We start from the raw sequence: 14,858 nt of genomic DNA, 5'->3' as shown, positions 1-14,858 counted from the left end.
CAAAGCTGGGAGTGAATCTGCTAAATTACTGTTTTGGGTGTACAGAATACAGTAGTAACTTTAGAAATGACATAGCGACTGGTTTCTGTAAATAATGAATAAAAAAGGGATCAGTGTAAAGGTGTATTAACATTCAGCGGTTGTTAATAAACCAGAGCATTGTTTTGTGTATGTTCTGTAGACTGATGATTTTAATAAGCCATATTACAGACAGTTTTAGTACAAATTAAAACATTATCAGGCATTTTTGGTTTGAGAAAGTTGTCTGTTGCTGTAAATTAATCCATCAATGTAGTTTTGTTTCTGGGGTTTTCTAGGACAACACAAGCTGTTGGTGTCCAAGTGAGCCAAATGATGTAACATTTAGTTGTTTAAACTAGCCTTAATGTGTCATGTTTACAAATAAAAGCTTTATATCGGATGCATTCATGGTAATGTAATGAAGTCAGGTCCTGTTCACGCGCTTTATCATACACTGGGCGCCAGTAGGAGTGAGTGAGTGAGTGAGTGAGAGAGAGAGAGAGAGAGAGACACGGCCCGTGTCGGAAGCGGTTGAGTCGCTCGGGATTGGCCGGTCACGGTTAAAGACACGCCCCCGTTCACGGACGAACACTCTTGCTCAACCGCAATCCTTCCGGTCTCCACTGTTATGTAAAATACCCGATTCTGTTCTCGAAAGTTGACGTTAAAGTTGACTTGTAGTTGTAAACCGAGATATTTTGAGCTTCGTTGTTGATTTGTTTACGGTATCACGGGACTAAAGAGCGCGCGATGGTGCTGAAATCTGAAGACGGTGTCGGTGAGTGACGATCGATCGGCAGCTGTTACTCTTGCCAAACTTACTCTTCAAAATAAAATGTGCTTAAAATGTGCTTTGCGTTTATCAATGTCGAGTGTGAGTTTTGAGATACGTTCAGATCAGTTGACACGTGCTTCACTATATACAACACTTTGACTCTTTAGAAGTTGGTGTTAATGTGTGTTATTTTTTTAAGTATATGTTTTTATTTTAATTTAGTTGGAAACAAAAAAACTTTAAATAAATAAATAAATACAAATAAATATTATAGTCTCACGGTTCTCATGCGTCACGTTCTGACAAATTTTGACAAAATGGCAAATACTGAACTTTAGTTAACATGCTCATGATTAAAAACCATCATACATTTTTTGGTTTGTCTGTTTTTTTTGACGGTAGTAAAACATTTTATTTTATTTTTTATGCAGAATGAGTGTAGTGATGCTGTCAGGTTGTTACACAGGGTTTCTGTTGACAACTAGTCCTTTATGTGACCTGTCAATCATATTTACTTCATTGAGTATGTAGTTATGTTATGAATTATTCATTGTGAATGAAAAGGCCTCACTGGTTTTGACGAGGATGAATGTGTTTTATTGTTCCATGATCCTCTTGTTTAAAAATATGTGCTAATGCCTGGGTTCAAATGCTTTCTGTAACCTTTGCTAGAAATTCCTGATGAGTTAGTTTGTGTTTTCGCCTCTGTACCTGAACTAGTCCGGACTCTTCTGCCTTGTCCTGAACGTTCAGCTGTAATGTTTAATTCGTCTGTCTTCCTAGTGAGACTTGAGCAGGCAGCAACTTGTCCAGACTCTTATCTTCTGCATACCACTGAACACATGAACTGAGTTCTGAAGTCTCCTCATGTTCAACAGTATATTGTGTGATGGTGAGGAATGTGCCTCAGCTGTCTGGGGTCAGCGAGGGGGTTGGGATGTTTTCAAGGAGAAAGCTGATAGCTGACATAGCCAGGATTTTGACTATCGAGTATCGATGTAAAATATTCTTCACTTTGCAAGTATTATGGCCAAGAACTATCCACAGAGGTAGAAACCATCTCAAACAGAATACATTTGGCTCCTGCACAAAGCACAACATACAGCTCTGCTCAAGAGGTTCTTGTAGGGATGCATCGAATATTCGGCAACTGAAGTTATTCGTCCAAAAATAGCAAAACAATCTCTTTCGGTGTTCATCCGAATAAGTGAAAAGGGCGAATAATATGTACTGAACAATGACTAAAGCGATCAAATAGAGGCACACACTCATGGTATTGATGTGCAAAAATGGACTTTGGTGTGCATATAATAAGCAGTTTTCATATAATACAGAACCTGTTAATGTGCATATGGTATGTGGTACGAGTACACATGATACGCATCTACCCCACAACCCTAATCCTGCCCTTCATGTAGCATAAACACGCCAAAGTCTATTTTTGGGTATAAAACCCACAAGTTTTAATTTTAATTTGGCGTACTATTTATAGGCACTGTCGTGAGATGAATTTTTAAAGGCACGTGACAATGTGATGCATGCGACAAACAGACTTCCCTAATTCGTAATGAGAATTAGATTTATAAATTTGCATGCTGTTGTCAACAAAAAGAAGCACTGATATATTTCTGCGGGTTTCTTTATGTGGACAGTAAAAATACATGCCTGATTCACGGCTCAAAAATGGACAAAAATATAATTTTACTTATTATAAATTTTAAGTTTAATTGAGTTTTGTTGGTATAATGTCTGTTAGAATGTAAAACGAAAATGTTCAGTGTTAAGTAAAGATTATTAAATTGTTGTTTTGTAATTGATTTTTTTTATTTGAAAAGCAGGACAAAATGGTAAAAAGCACATTTTGGGGAATTTAATTAATGCAATGGTGAAAAATAAGGCAAAATAAGCCTACAAGGGGGAAAATGTTAACAGCCGTGTTCGGTATTTGGCCCAGTGTTTAATTTTGTTCAATTTTGGCCAAGAATTTTCATTTCGGTGCATCCCTAGTTTACTTTTACATTGTTTACTTGCTACAAAGTGTCTCACATTTCAAAGATTTCAACAGAATTGAGCCTTCAAAACGATATCAAATCCATATAAGTTTGTAAACTTATAAACATGGAAGTTTTCAGTTTTTAAAGCTTCCATGAAATTACCTTTGATTCCAAAGCACGTGGGGTAATTACTAATATATCATTGCAAGAAATGATTACTGTTATATAATTATAATTACTGCTAAATGAATAAATATACATGTAACTCAACTTCATGCCAGGACTCACTGTATCTACTTTCCAAATTAATAAACAAATGTACATGAAATATTGATTGGTGATCATATTGGAAATATATTGGTTAACAGATCATAAATTATTGTATATCCAGATTTATATATCAGATTCCAAGAGTGAATAACATATTTCCATGAATTTGTATACTTGTAATTACATATTGCTATTGGCTGGTTGTTGAAAATAAGTTTTGTTAGTGCTCTTTCCCATAGTAAGGGTGTGTGCTGTCTAAACCGCCACCTGAGAAAGAGACTTGACAGGAAATGACACCTTAAACTGAAGCCTTCATCTCGCTACCCTTTAAAACTTGGTGCATGAGATCATGGGAAAGTGCAGTGCAGATTAATATTATTAGCATTTGGCTTCAGTTAGTTGAGCTGCAGTGTAAAATGCAAACATAATGATTTGTTTCCCTTCTCTCTGCTCCGTTTCCTGTGTGTGCACTGTTGATCATCTATGTGACCGCTGTGGTCACGTGACTTCCTTTCATCTGGGATGTTGACTGTGTGTCTGTGTTGTCTCCATCAATATATAGATGTTTTTATTGGCACATTTAAGCTATGGACAGCAACTGTGATATGCTGCTGACTATCACAGGAAGTCATTTCAACCATTCATCCCTCAGTTCAGAAATTCCAGCAAATATTGTGTTTGCAGTTTCAGTAGAAGTCTGAGGGCAAGCATTGCAAAACTAAAACAAAACATCTCTTTTACATTGATCTAACTTCACTCACAGAAAATACACTTGTAATTACAGGTGATCGATATGGCATATATATATATATATATATTATATATATACACTCACCTAACGGATTATTAGGAACACCATACTAATACTGTGTGTGACCCCCTTTCGCCTTCAGAACTGCCTTAACTCTACGTGGCATTGATTCAACAAGGTGCTGAAAGCATTCTTTAGAAATGTTGGCCCATATTGATAGGATAGCATCTTTCAGTTGATGGAGATTTGTGGGATGCACATCCAGGGCACGAAGCTCCCGTTCCACCACATCCCAAAGATGCTCTATTGGGTCGAGATCTGATGACTGTGGGGCCATTTTAGTACAGTGAACTCATTGTCATGTTCAAGAAACCAATCTGAAATGATTCGAGCTTTGTGACATGGTGTATTATCCTGCTGGAAGTAGCCATCAGAGGATGGGTACATGGTGGTCATGGTCAGAAACAATGCTCAGGTAGGCCATGGCATTTAAACGATGCCCAATTGGCACTAAGGGGCCTAAAGTGTGCCAAGAAAACATCCCCCACACCATTACACCACCACCATCAGCCTGCACAGTGGTAACAAGGCATGATGGATCCATGTTCTCATTCTGTTTACGCCAAATTCTGACTCTACCATCTGAATGTCTCAACAGAAATCGAGACTCCAAGTCTTCAACTGTCCAATTTTGGTGAGCTCGTGCAAATTGTAGCCTCTTTTTCCTGTTTGTAGTGGAGATGAGTTGTACCCGGTGGGGTCTTCTGCTGTTGTAGTCCATCCGCCTCATACCTCGGTTGTAACGAGTGGTTATTTCAGTCAAAGTTGCTCTTCTATCAGCTTGAATCAGTCGGCCCATTCTCCTCTGACCTCTAGCATCAACAAGGCATTTTCGCCCGCAGGACTGCCGCATACTGGATGTTTTCCCTTTTCACACCATTCTTTGTAAACCCTAGAAATGGTTGTGCGTGAAAATCCCAGTAACTGAGCAGAGTTTTTTTTTTTTTTTTTCATGATTCTTTGTCATGTTGGTTTTACTAGTTTGCAAGGTGTCTGACCAGCACAGCATAACTAATTTCCCTATTTAAAAAAACACTTAAAAGGTAACAAAATATTAAATAAAAAAGAATTGTAGACATTTAGGCCAAAATCTTAAAAATGGGTGAAGATACAAATCTATGTCATTGTTTTATATTTGTTATTAAAATATAAGAACAAAGATACGTATAACAAATGCATCTAATATACAAATAAAACAATCACTGCTTTAATTTTAAGGTATGGTAGGTGTTTTTGGCGTTCAAGAAATTGAATGACTTCAGATAAAAATAAAACAATATGTAGCTACACTTCACTGTATAAATTATAGATGGATTCTTATTAAAGCAGCTGTATTAAAGTTCTTCAGTCAAGAGCAGTGAGGGATTTTTCTCTTTGTGTTTTGTTGATTTTTTTTTACATTAAAGGAATAACCTAGTTCAAGTTCAAGTTGTTTAAAACCTGAATGAGTGTCTTTCTTCTGTTGAAAATAAAAGTTATTTTGAAGGATGTGGGTAACCAAATAGTTGCTGGTCACCAGTGACTTCCATTGTATTTTTTTCCCGGTTATCAAAGTCATTGGGGATTAGCAACTGTTTGGTTACCCACATTCTTCAAAATATCATCTTTTGTGTTTTTTTTTGTTTTTTTATAAAAGTTTGCCATTGTCTGTGATTATAATGCATGTAATAGCACTTTTAAACTTTCAGATTGTGTTTTTTGTTAAAAGGCATTTGTTTGGGTACAGAAAGAGATTTGGTATTCTGTCAGACAATGGTTTAACTGTTTTGTTCAGTGGGGCAGGTGCTCCATTACCAGTTTAACCGGCCTGCACAAAAACCATACCTGAATCGCACTGGTTCACTTTGGCCTGAATGTTCGTTCTGCTTTTCTCCACGCAGTGAAAGTGGTTGTGGACCAGGAAGCCACTGCTAACTCCCAGCGTTGACATGTTTGACATACTTTTCATTTATGGGTGAACTATCCCTTTAAATTTAAATGAAATGATTTAATATTAAGAAAAGTTTGCCACTATTAGAAACTTGGTCAGTGAGAATGGCTGTGTCATGCACGGTCTATATTCATATATATGTGGTGATTGCTCATGAGATTTCTCCTGTATGCTTTCATTTGTCCTCATGAACGGCAGGATGTTTACTCTGCAGAGCTTCAGGATGTTTGCTCAGCACAGAGGCCCGTCTGCTCTGGGCTCCTCCTCACAGATCACACATCAGATCTGCAGCTAAATCCACCGGTGCCTCATGATTGTTTAACTAGGCCAATGATTAAAATAAATCAGTCTGCGTTCCTCATACAGAGCTCCAAACAGCCTGTTATTATTGTTCGTGTTATTTTTGGCTTATGCCTGCTGCATTGATTTCCTGGCTTTCCCTCGTGCTTGTGAGTTGTGATGGATTGAAGGAGTGTGTATGACACAGAAACGTGTCATCTCTTCCCTCCACTGATTTAAGACCATCTCGGGACACACCGATGCTGGTGGATTCAAGGAAAACACATTTAAAAGATGATCTTATTGCTGCCATGAGCTGTCATGTTGATCATACTGTTATTACAGGATTAGTTCTCTTCTAGAATAAAAATTTCCTGATAATTTACTCACGCCCTTCTCATCCGAAATGTTCACGACTTTCTTTCTTCAGTCGCAAAGAAATTAATTTTTTTCAGGAGCTTCTTGAGCTTCAAAGGGTTTGAAACGATTCCAGCTGTGGAATAAGGTTATTATCTAGTGAAAGTCATTTTCTTTAAATAAAAAATAAAATAAATATTTTGATACTTTTCAACCACAAATGCTCGTCTTACACTGGCTCAACTTTACCCCTGTAGGTAGTCACGTCAGAAAGGATGTAGTTAGAAGTACCCACCTAGTGTTTATAAAGTGAATGTGCAAAGAAAGTTAAATGCCCATAAAATAAAATAAAAATTATATATATTTTATTGTTTATTGTTTTGATGAAGTTGGGGGAAAAATGAGAGTTTTTTTGCCTTATACCCTACATTTCTGAACCTGGAGTACACAGATGAAGAGATAACCACGCGTGTCCTTTCCAAACGGGATTATGTAATGCGGGAATTTGCAGACATGCATCGCGAAGCTAGTGCAAGATATGCATTTTTGTGGTTAAAAGTATAGAAATAAGACCCTTATTCCTCGGCTGGGATCACTTGGAGCTCTTTTAATTAAAATATTAATTAAATTAATGTTTTATGCCTTTATCTGATAACCAGAAAAAATTAAATACACAAGCCAGAATTTCTGTTGTAATTATCTTTTATGTGTATCTTCATATGTTTTTATGCATTCATATAATTATACAGAAATAAAACCGAAGGTGAGGAGAAAAAAAAAAAAAAGTTCATAGGGCCCTAAACATGTAGGCTAATTTTGGCATTTTTGTTAAACTTTTAATACATTGATTTTAAATGGGATAAGTTTCATGATTTTAATTAATTAGACATGCTTTATGATTAATAAAAGTTTAACCATTTGAAAAGGAATCCAGAAAAAGTACATTTTTATAAAGTACATATTTTTTTTACTGATTTCATGGGGCCATATAACCTTATTGTGCAAAACTAATACGAGAAAAGATATTGTAAAATGACCAGTTATTTTTTTATTTGCAAAAATTGTAAAATTACCAGTATTTTACTGTAAAAGTATTGTTCCATTAAGATCTGTTATAGTTTTTCACAGTGTAGAGTAAGGGAACTTACTATTAACTTGTTTGAGCTACAGCAATATTACATTTATGCTACAAATAGGCTGTGTGCGAGTGCAGAAGTGACGTAAATGTGACTCATTGGCCTGAGTGAGACTGATGACATTTCCTCCTCTGTTTGCTGTAGTCATATGAACACAAGTACCACACACCAAGATAACGTGTCTCTAAATTAATGCGGCTTTGCAAAATATTAGAGTATTCAAGGGACTTTAATAGCAAGTGCATGATACACATAAATCAAGCAAACTGTGGTTGGTCAGTTTGTATTTCTCAGAGTTTCTTTTACAGAATAATGTGTAATGGGGATCAGGCTGAGTATTTGTGATTATAGACCAAAAAATAAAATAAAAATAGTTCTCTCTCCTTTTGGCTGATACTAATATAACTTGAGCCAAGTAACGGGATCCCTGCTGTGGGCAGGGATCTAAAAAAATTGGGTGAACGAATTAGGATTAAGAAAGAGCCGAGAATGACCGCTAGATGGGGCTTCCTTGTTTGTGATGGCATGATGTCTGAGGGAGGAGGCAGGAGAGCGAGACAGACAGAGTGTGGGATGGAGAGGACCGGCTCCACTTCAGCAGTATGTGAAACGTGTCTTCCTGTTTCTCGGTTTGATGTTGCCAACGTCTGCCATACTGAACACTCAGCTGCCACTTCTTACAAGGATATGTAATCTGGTTTGAAGTGATCTGTAGTTTGGCTGCTATTTTGGAAAATGAAGAAGAAGAGAGAGTTTTGATGAGTGAACAGAAGTGGACGGATATCAGAAAAACTGATTGATTTCACTAAACATCGCAGATTCAGGTCAGTTGGCTTTAAAACTTGAAGTGTTTAGGTTTTTGCACTTCTGATGCTTCAAGTATGCCATGTAAGTGTCTGTAAAATGTACTGACTTACAAATTGAGCATTTTGATTGCATGCAGAAGGATCATTTGTGGACTCATTAGTTTCTGTTGAGCATGTGAGGTTAATGGCACATGGCTTCTAATCACAGTAATCTGTTCCATTCCTGCTGCATCTAGCAGTCACTGGCTGACCAAGTGTTATTGCATGTCTGCGATGAGTTGTATGAGCACTAATTTAACTTGTTCTTGTTCAGATGAATGTAAGGACAGAAAATAGGAGGTTGTCTGGAGCCTGGGATGATACTATGATACGCTGTTAAGCTGTATTTGATTGCAGGCTTTATGAGAATGTTTATTATTGCAGGTGAGTTTTTCAAGTAACTTCTGAAACAACCTCAGTTGTTACCAAAATCGGGCAGAAAAGCCCTATGAAGTAAGGCATTGTCTCTAATCCAGAGGATAGTTGTACTAATGGCTTTATGGAGTTCAGTGATCGATGATCTGCCCACTGCTTCTGTGTTCTTCTGCCAAGCAGTCCCACACGGCGCTTGGAAATGCTGTACTCTGTATTTTTCAGTCCAGTGGCTTGAACAATGACCCTATACATGCATTGATTGTGTTTTTCAGTACTTCAGTCTCTTAGGATCACCTTACCAGAGATCAGGAATGTGTCAGTACCTTTGCCAGTGCCATGTTTCACAGTTTGGACTCAATAGTAAATTTTTAAAGGGACCTAGATTGGAAAGAAATTCTTATTCAGACAAACCTAATACACCATATTTGCAAATAAAAATAAGGAAACAGAGATGTTTCTTTGGCTGATGAACAGGTTTTATAAGTAAATATTTACAGGCTGGCAGGACAACGGCCTCTTTACAGAGACTTAGAAAACCAGGCAGATAGAGGGTCTACTCACCTTCATCTATTCATATAGTGCTTTATACAATACAGATTGTTTCAAAGCAGCTTTAGAGTGTAAAACCGGAAAAACGTGTGCTGATATTGCAAGAAGACAATAGAAAACAGTCAGTTTATCAGTTAAAGTCAGTTCATTGTTGATTAATTGATTTCATCGTGCAGCTCAGTTCTCTTCCAATAGTGTCTGTGCGTGCAGTCAAGTCAACAATGTTGCCAAAAATTAAGCATCCCCAACTAAGCAAGCTAAAGGCGACACAAAAGGACACAAAACTCCATCGGTGACAGAACAAAAAACAAAACAAAAAACGTGGGAGAAACCAGGTTCAGTTGAGGGGCCAGTTCTCCTTTGGCCAGACAAAACCAGCATGGTGTGGTTTTATTCCAGGCTGCAATGCACGTCAGATTGACTCATCTGGTTCTTAATGTCTTGAGCCAATGGCCAACAAGGTCTTCACAGGGAATCTCCCTCGGGGGCTCATCGAGTTGTCCTGGTCTCCGCTGATATTCAAGGCTGTAGCGGTCCTCTCTAGATGCTGATCCACCATCTGGTCTGGATACGTACTGCAGTGACCATCTGATCTGGATACGGAAGATCTTCTACTGAAGACGCTATGCAGGGAATCAGCTGTATTTGAGAGATAAGATTGTTTCGAGAGAAGAAAGTAATGATGGATGAATACAGAGACTATGGAAAGGTCTGTTTAACAACAATGTAGCAAGTTGAGGTGTGGCGGTGAAGGTTGAGCCCTGGTAGAGTTCTGGTGCCCACAAGGAGTGAGCAATGAGCCAACACTTCAGTATTCCACTTAGTCAGTAAATATAAGTAGTCAATTACCATTTATTCCATCCATTCATTTTCCAAACCACTTGTACTATATTGCAGGGATGCTCTCAGGCTTTAGACAGGGAAGCACCTTGTCCATCACAAGGTTATAATATCTTTGAGGAAATCCAAGGGCACCAGGAGAAAACCCAAGCAAACTCCACACAGAAAGAAGTCCTGGTTCAGCAGGGATTCGAACCAGAGACCTTCTTGTTGTAAATTTACAATTCTACCAACTGAGCCATCATCCTGTCCTTCACCACATTCTTTCACAGTGATTTACTTCCCACTTGTAGGAATGGTCTGCCTTGTGTTATCAAAAGTAGTGCTGAGGGAGTGAGAGCTTGTGTCCTGTTCGTTGTTGACTTCTGTACCTTCTACTTTCTGGAACTGAGCTTTAGTCACCATTCTACACCACTTCCAGGTTGGATCCATGTGTATTGGACATGGATCCCATGCCCAGTTGCTGAAACAAATTTCACTGTCCTTGCTCCAGACCCTGAGACAAATGTCTGTCAGCATCTACTTTCATTTATCCTGCTGTATGTTGCCTTAGCAATATAATTATGGTACTGCAGGTCATGTATTCCTGCAATGATCAGGAATAAAGACAGAGCTCAGAATCACTTTGTGAGGATGTATGTTTTTGCAATTTCTTTGCATCTCATTTATTACATATAACGTTCAAATCTCATGAGCTCTTGATGGGAGAGATGGTATATGCATTTTTGTTCTCCAAGTGGTGCCTGGGGCTCCCATAGGCACACACTAAACTGGGTTAGATCCAAGAAAGGAGATCCTCCAGGATTTATTTCCTGACTTTGAGAGGAGAGTTCTCCAGTGGTTCTGAATGGAAAATAAATGTGTGCCAATTCTGACAACATGGAAATTGGACTGGGTCTTCAAGGGCTTGTTTATGTCAAGAGGCTCTTGGTAATTGTGGCTTTTCTTTGCTGGGTTATGGTGCCTCTGCTCCACCCTTCCATTCACTCTGAACTACTGCCGAGCAGCTTTAGCGACTAATCGGAGCAAAACACTCTTCACACTTCATGCCTTAAATAAGGACTACAGAAACGGGTCAATAAAAGCTCATGCTGCTCTCAGCAACAGGACTCAGAGGAGGGATGTGATCATGCTCACTAAGTATGTCAGCAAAGGCCCATGATAAATGAGGTCAGTGAATAAGCAGAAGAGCATGTTCTAGCGAATACCCTGATCAAATCAACTGAACGGTTTCAAAAATCCAGAACGTAGGCTTGTGAGACATGAGTTGAGAGATGCTGGTTTTGTCTCTTTGAATCTGTACGTTCTGTTATCAGTTGGAGACAATTTGGTTTTGTTTGAATATGAACCTTTTATTTATTTTCATACCTAATCACTGTTTAGAGCACATCTGAGAATATACAGTGTGTTCCTATAAGGTTCGTTTTATGACATAATGTGCTTTTCATTATATTTTCCTAAAACAGACCAATATTTATCTGGCATTTAATAAAATTGGTTATATATTAAACATTGGCTACAAAAAAGCAATGATACCAAATACACCAATGTTCAATAAATATGTACATTTATGAAATATTATAATTGGTAGGGCTGTCACTTTTGTGAAAAAAGCATTTTTGATTTTTAAGACATAAGTGTTCATTGAATCGATTGTAAAATCAATTTTCCATGTCTAAAAAAAAAGACGTTTCCTTTTTCAACGCCAAATAAGTCAGCAATATTTCTTATTTATTGGCATTAGAGTTGTAATCGGGCCTTAAAAGTTAGGCCTGACAGGACCCTACAGTGGATTCAATAATTTTCCTCCACAAAAATCCTGTTCATTCCACGAATCGATTCTGCATCGATTTATCACCCCAGCCCTAGAATAATCGCCCTTTTATGGCCTTCAACATGCAGTTTTTATTAATATAGACACAGGGAAGAGCATAACTATTCACAGGTGTAGCAGTTAGTACCCGAGATTGTGGTGTCAAGTTATTTTATCTGTACAATATCTGCTTTATATTGCATACTGGTTTTTCTTTTCATGTTATGTTTGATTAATTATCCTAATCATAAACACATTTAATTGAAGCCCCAATAATTCTACCATTTACTGCCGTTTATTATTCATCTGACTAAACAATTTAAATCTTTTACAGAAAATGTCTCACTTCTGCACTGAAAAATGAGGTGGATAGGGTTAGAAAGAGAGCGATGACTGGTTTGTGTGTGACTCTTGTGTGGGTTCATGTGTGTGGGATGTTGAAGCATGTGTGGGTGATTCTGGTGAACAGCCTAACTGTTGCACTGAAATTACTCCATTTGAGACCTGATCTGATCCTGCTGCCCTAAAAATGTAGAGATTTGACTCATTTATCAGTTTTGAGCGGCAGCTTGATAGGCTGTGCTATGTCGCTCTTAATGTCATTTGTATTTAAATAGCGCTTTATACAAAACATTATTTTTTTTGGGAGAAATCATTACAGGAAATCATGCATTTATATCTTACAGCCCTTATTGAGCAAGTCCGAGGCGACTGTACCAAGGAAAAAACTCCATGAACAAGATGTTTAGGCAGTGAGGGGAAAGAAGAAAGAACCTGTGGGAGAACTCATTACAGAGAATGTATGCTCCTCATGTGGGTTTTTTGAGAAAAGCAAACACTGAGCTCTCTCTTCACCTCATTTCATTGTTCATTGTTGAAGAAAGCTGAACTTTGATGTCACTGTGTTTGTAACTTGCATGTTTTTTAAGGGGTTTTCCATCATCAAACAGCATCAGACTCAGTACAGGAGCCAGTCTACAGCAGGATGTGTGTGAAGTGGTTCAACATATCTCTCCCTCAGATTCAGAGAACTTAAAAGGGGTTTTACACTGTTAAATTAAGAGTTTCTTTATAAATCAGCTTTCATTGATTTATTGCACTAGTTGTCATTTTTTTCTACATAATTATATTATCATATACACTTTCCTTCTGATCCAATGTGGTTTTTAGAGAGCGTTGACCCAGTCTGAGCAGATTTCTGTTTTTTTTTAAACAGAAATAAATAATTCCCATAAATCTATATGTTTTAAGCACCATATTATACACGTAGCATTTTATTATAAAAAAGTTGAGTTTTATTAAATAGCCTAATCTTAGTGGACTGTGATGGAAGCTTTGAGGTTTGTGTTAAAGTAAGAAAACTCAACTTAAATGTATGATCCCTTTAATTTCAAGTGTAACGGAGTATTTAAGAAGGTTATGAGCTGTGAAGGGTATCAGCACCCTCACAGATCTTGAAATGGTGATGGGTTGCCATGGCGACAGGAGGATGCTGTGATTGGTGAATGAAAGTTTGTAAAAGGACTGTGGCGTCTGGATAGAGAGTAATTTACTGTGTCGATTCTGTCTACGGTCCTTTTTACACCTAATCTTTTATCATGTCACCCCTGTTAGTTTGTAAAATTGGCACTATGACATTTTTTTAGAACATTTCAAGTTGTTTGGCCGACAAAAAAAAAACAACTACAACAAAAGAAGTGTTTTTGTCTTGTCCTCAGTGCCTGACGACCTCACGCCTGAGGAGCAGAAAGAGCTGGAAAACATCCGCCGGCGAAAGCAGGAGCTGCTGGATGACATTCAGGTAATGAAGAACTGGGGTCCAAATGTTTTAGCTGCAAGTGCTTTTTGTTTTCAAAGTAATGTTTGTTTTTCCTTCTTACTGAAGCATTGAATGTTTCAGAGACTGTAAGTTGCCTCTGCATCTGTCCTCCGCTCAGTTTAGCTCAATATCTTTTGATCTTTGTTTAAAGGTTTATTTACACATCACAGATTTGCTGAAGCAAGCAATGCCCTGTTAGCTACTAAATGGATAACAGAATGGCATTGAAAGACATTAAATAAATACCAATATTACGGTATTTTGGAATTCAAAATTCTTCAAAAAATGACACTTTTATGTCAAGTTAGAGAAAAGAAAAACAAATCGGTGTCCCATGTTTTACTCCGTTTTATCTTTGAAAGCGTTCTTTTAAAATTCACATATTGCATTAAAGTTGCTTAAATAAAAAAAAAAAGTTATATTATTATTTCATCTTATATCATAGATGGCATTAAAGGACTTAGGGAATCTAAAAATAGATGTGGTATAAAAGTAGTGGTGATGTAGAATCTGACCAGTAAGTCACTAATTATGAACACAGTTTGTCCAAAGAGGAAATGACTCAAGCTGACAGGAACAGGGTGGAAATGTTTAGGAAAGGACACTCATACATGGGCTAAACGCTGATCACTTTCAGCTCTACTGCTATGACACAATCAAATAGATTCAGTCTGTTCTGACACTGACCTCCAGTATATACTACATACTCACTTAAAATTCCTTCAGTTTTCCATGGGATTGTATAATTTTCGGCAGGCCAACCCGTTCACTTTGGAAGCCCGTTTCCGCCACTGAAAAAAAAAGGTTATTACGACTTTTTATCTTACAATTCTGACTTTTTTCACAGAATTGTGATATATAAACTCGCAATTGTGAGTTATAAAGTCAGAATTGCGTCTTTGTGTCAAAATTGAGTATATATCTCACAATTATGAGAAAAGAAGTCAGAATTGTTAACACCAAGCTAAAAAATTACGAAAACCTTCCTGCCCTTTCTGAACCAAATTTCTACATGTTAAAGGGATACTCCACCCCAAAATGACA

At 37.6% G+C, this 14,858-nt stretch overlaps 1 protein-coding gene across 4 annotated transcripts in view; it reads left to right on the top strand.

Annotated features, from left to right (window-relative positions):
- Positions 1–14,858, top strand: part of cyth1a (cytohesin 1a) — a 45,510-nt gene that overhangs the window by 18,486 nt on the left and 12,166 nt on the right. For 2 of the 4 annotated variants that reach the window (XM_059557501.1, XM_059557499.1), the window contains exon 2: positions 13,714–13,796. In XM_059557501.1, the coding sequence (XP_059413484.1) occupies positions 13,714–13,796 (83 nt within the window). Of the gene's footprint in view, positions 1–580; positions 800–8,234; positions 8,398–13,713; positions 13,797–14,858 lie in introns of those variants that run through there. The other 2 variants (XM_059557500.1, XM_059557502.1) reach the window with 2 other exon arrangements.

Source organism: Carassius carassius, chromosome 9 (genome assembly GCF_963082965.1).
Source record: "Carassius carassius chromosome 9, fCarCar2.1, whole genome shotgun sequence".
NCBI lineage: Eukaryota > Metazoa > Chordata > Actinopteri > Cypriniformes > Cyprinidae > Carassius > Carassius carassius.
The sequence above is the reverse complement of the archived record's forward strand: the minus strand, read 5'-3'. Positions and strand labels throughout refer to the sequence as shown.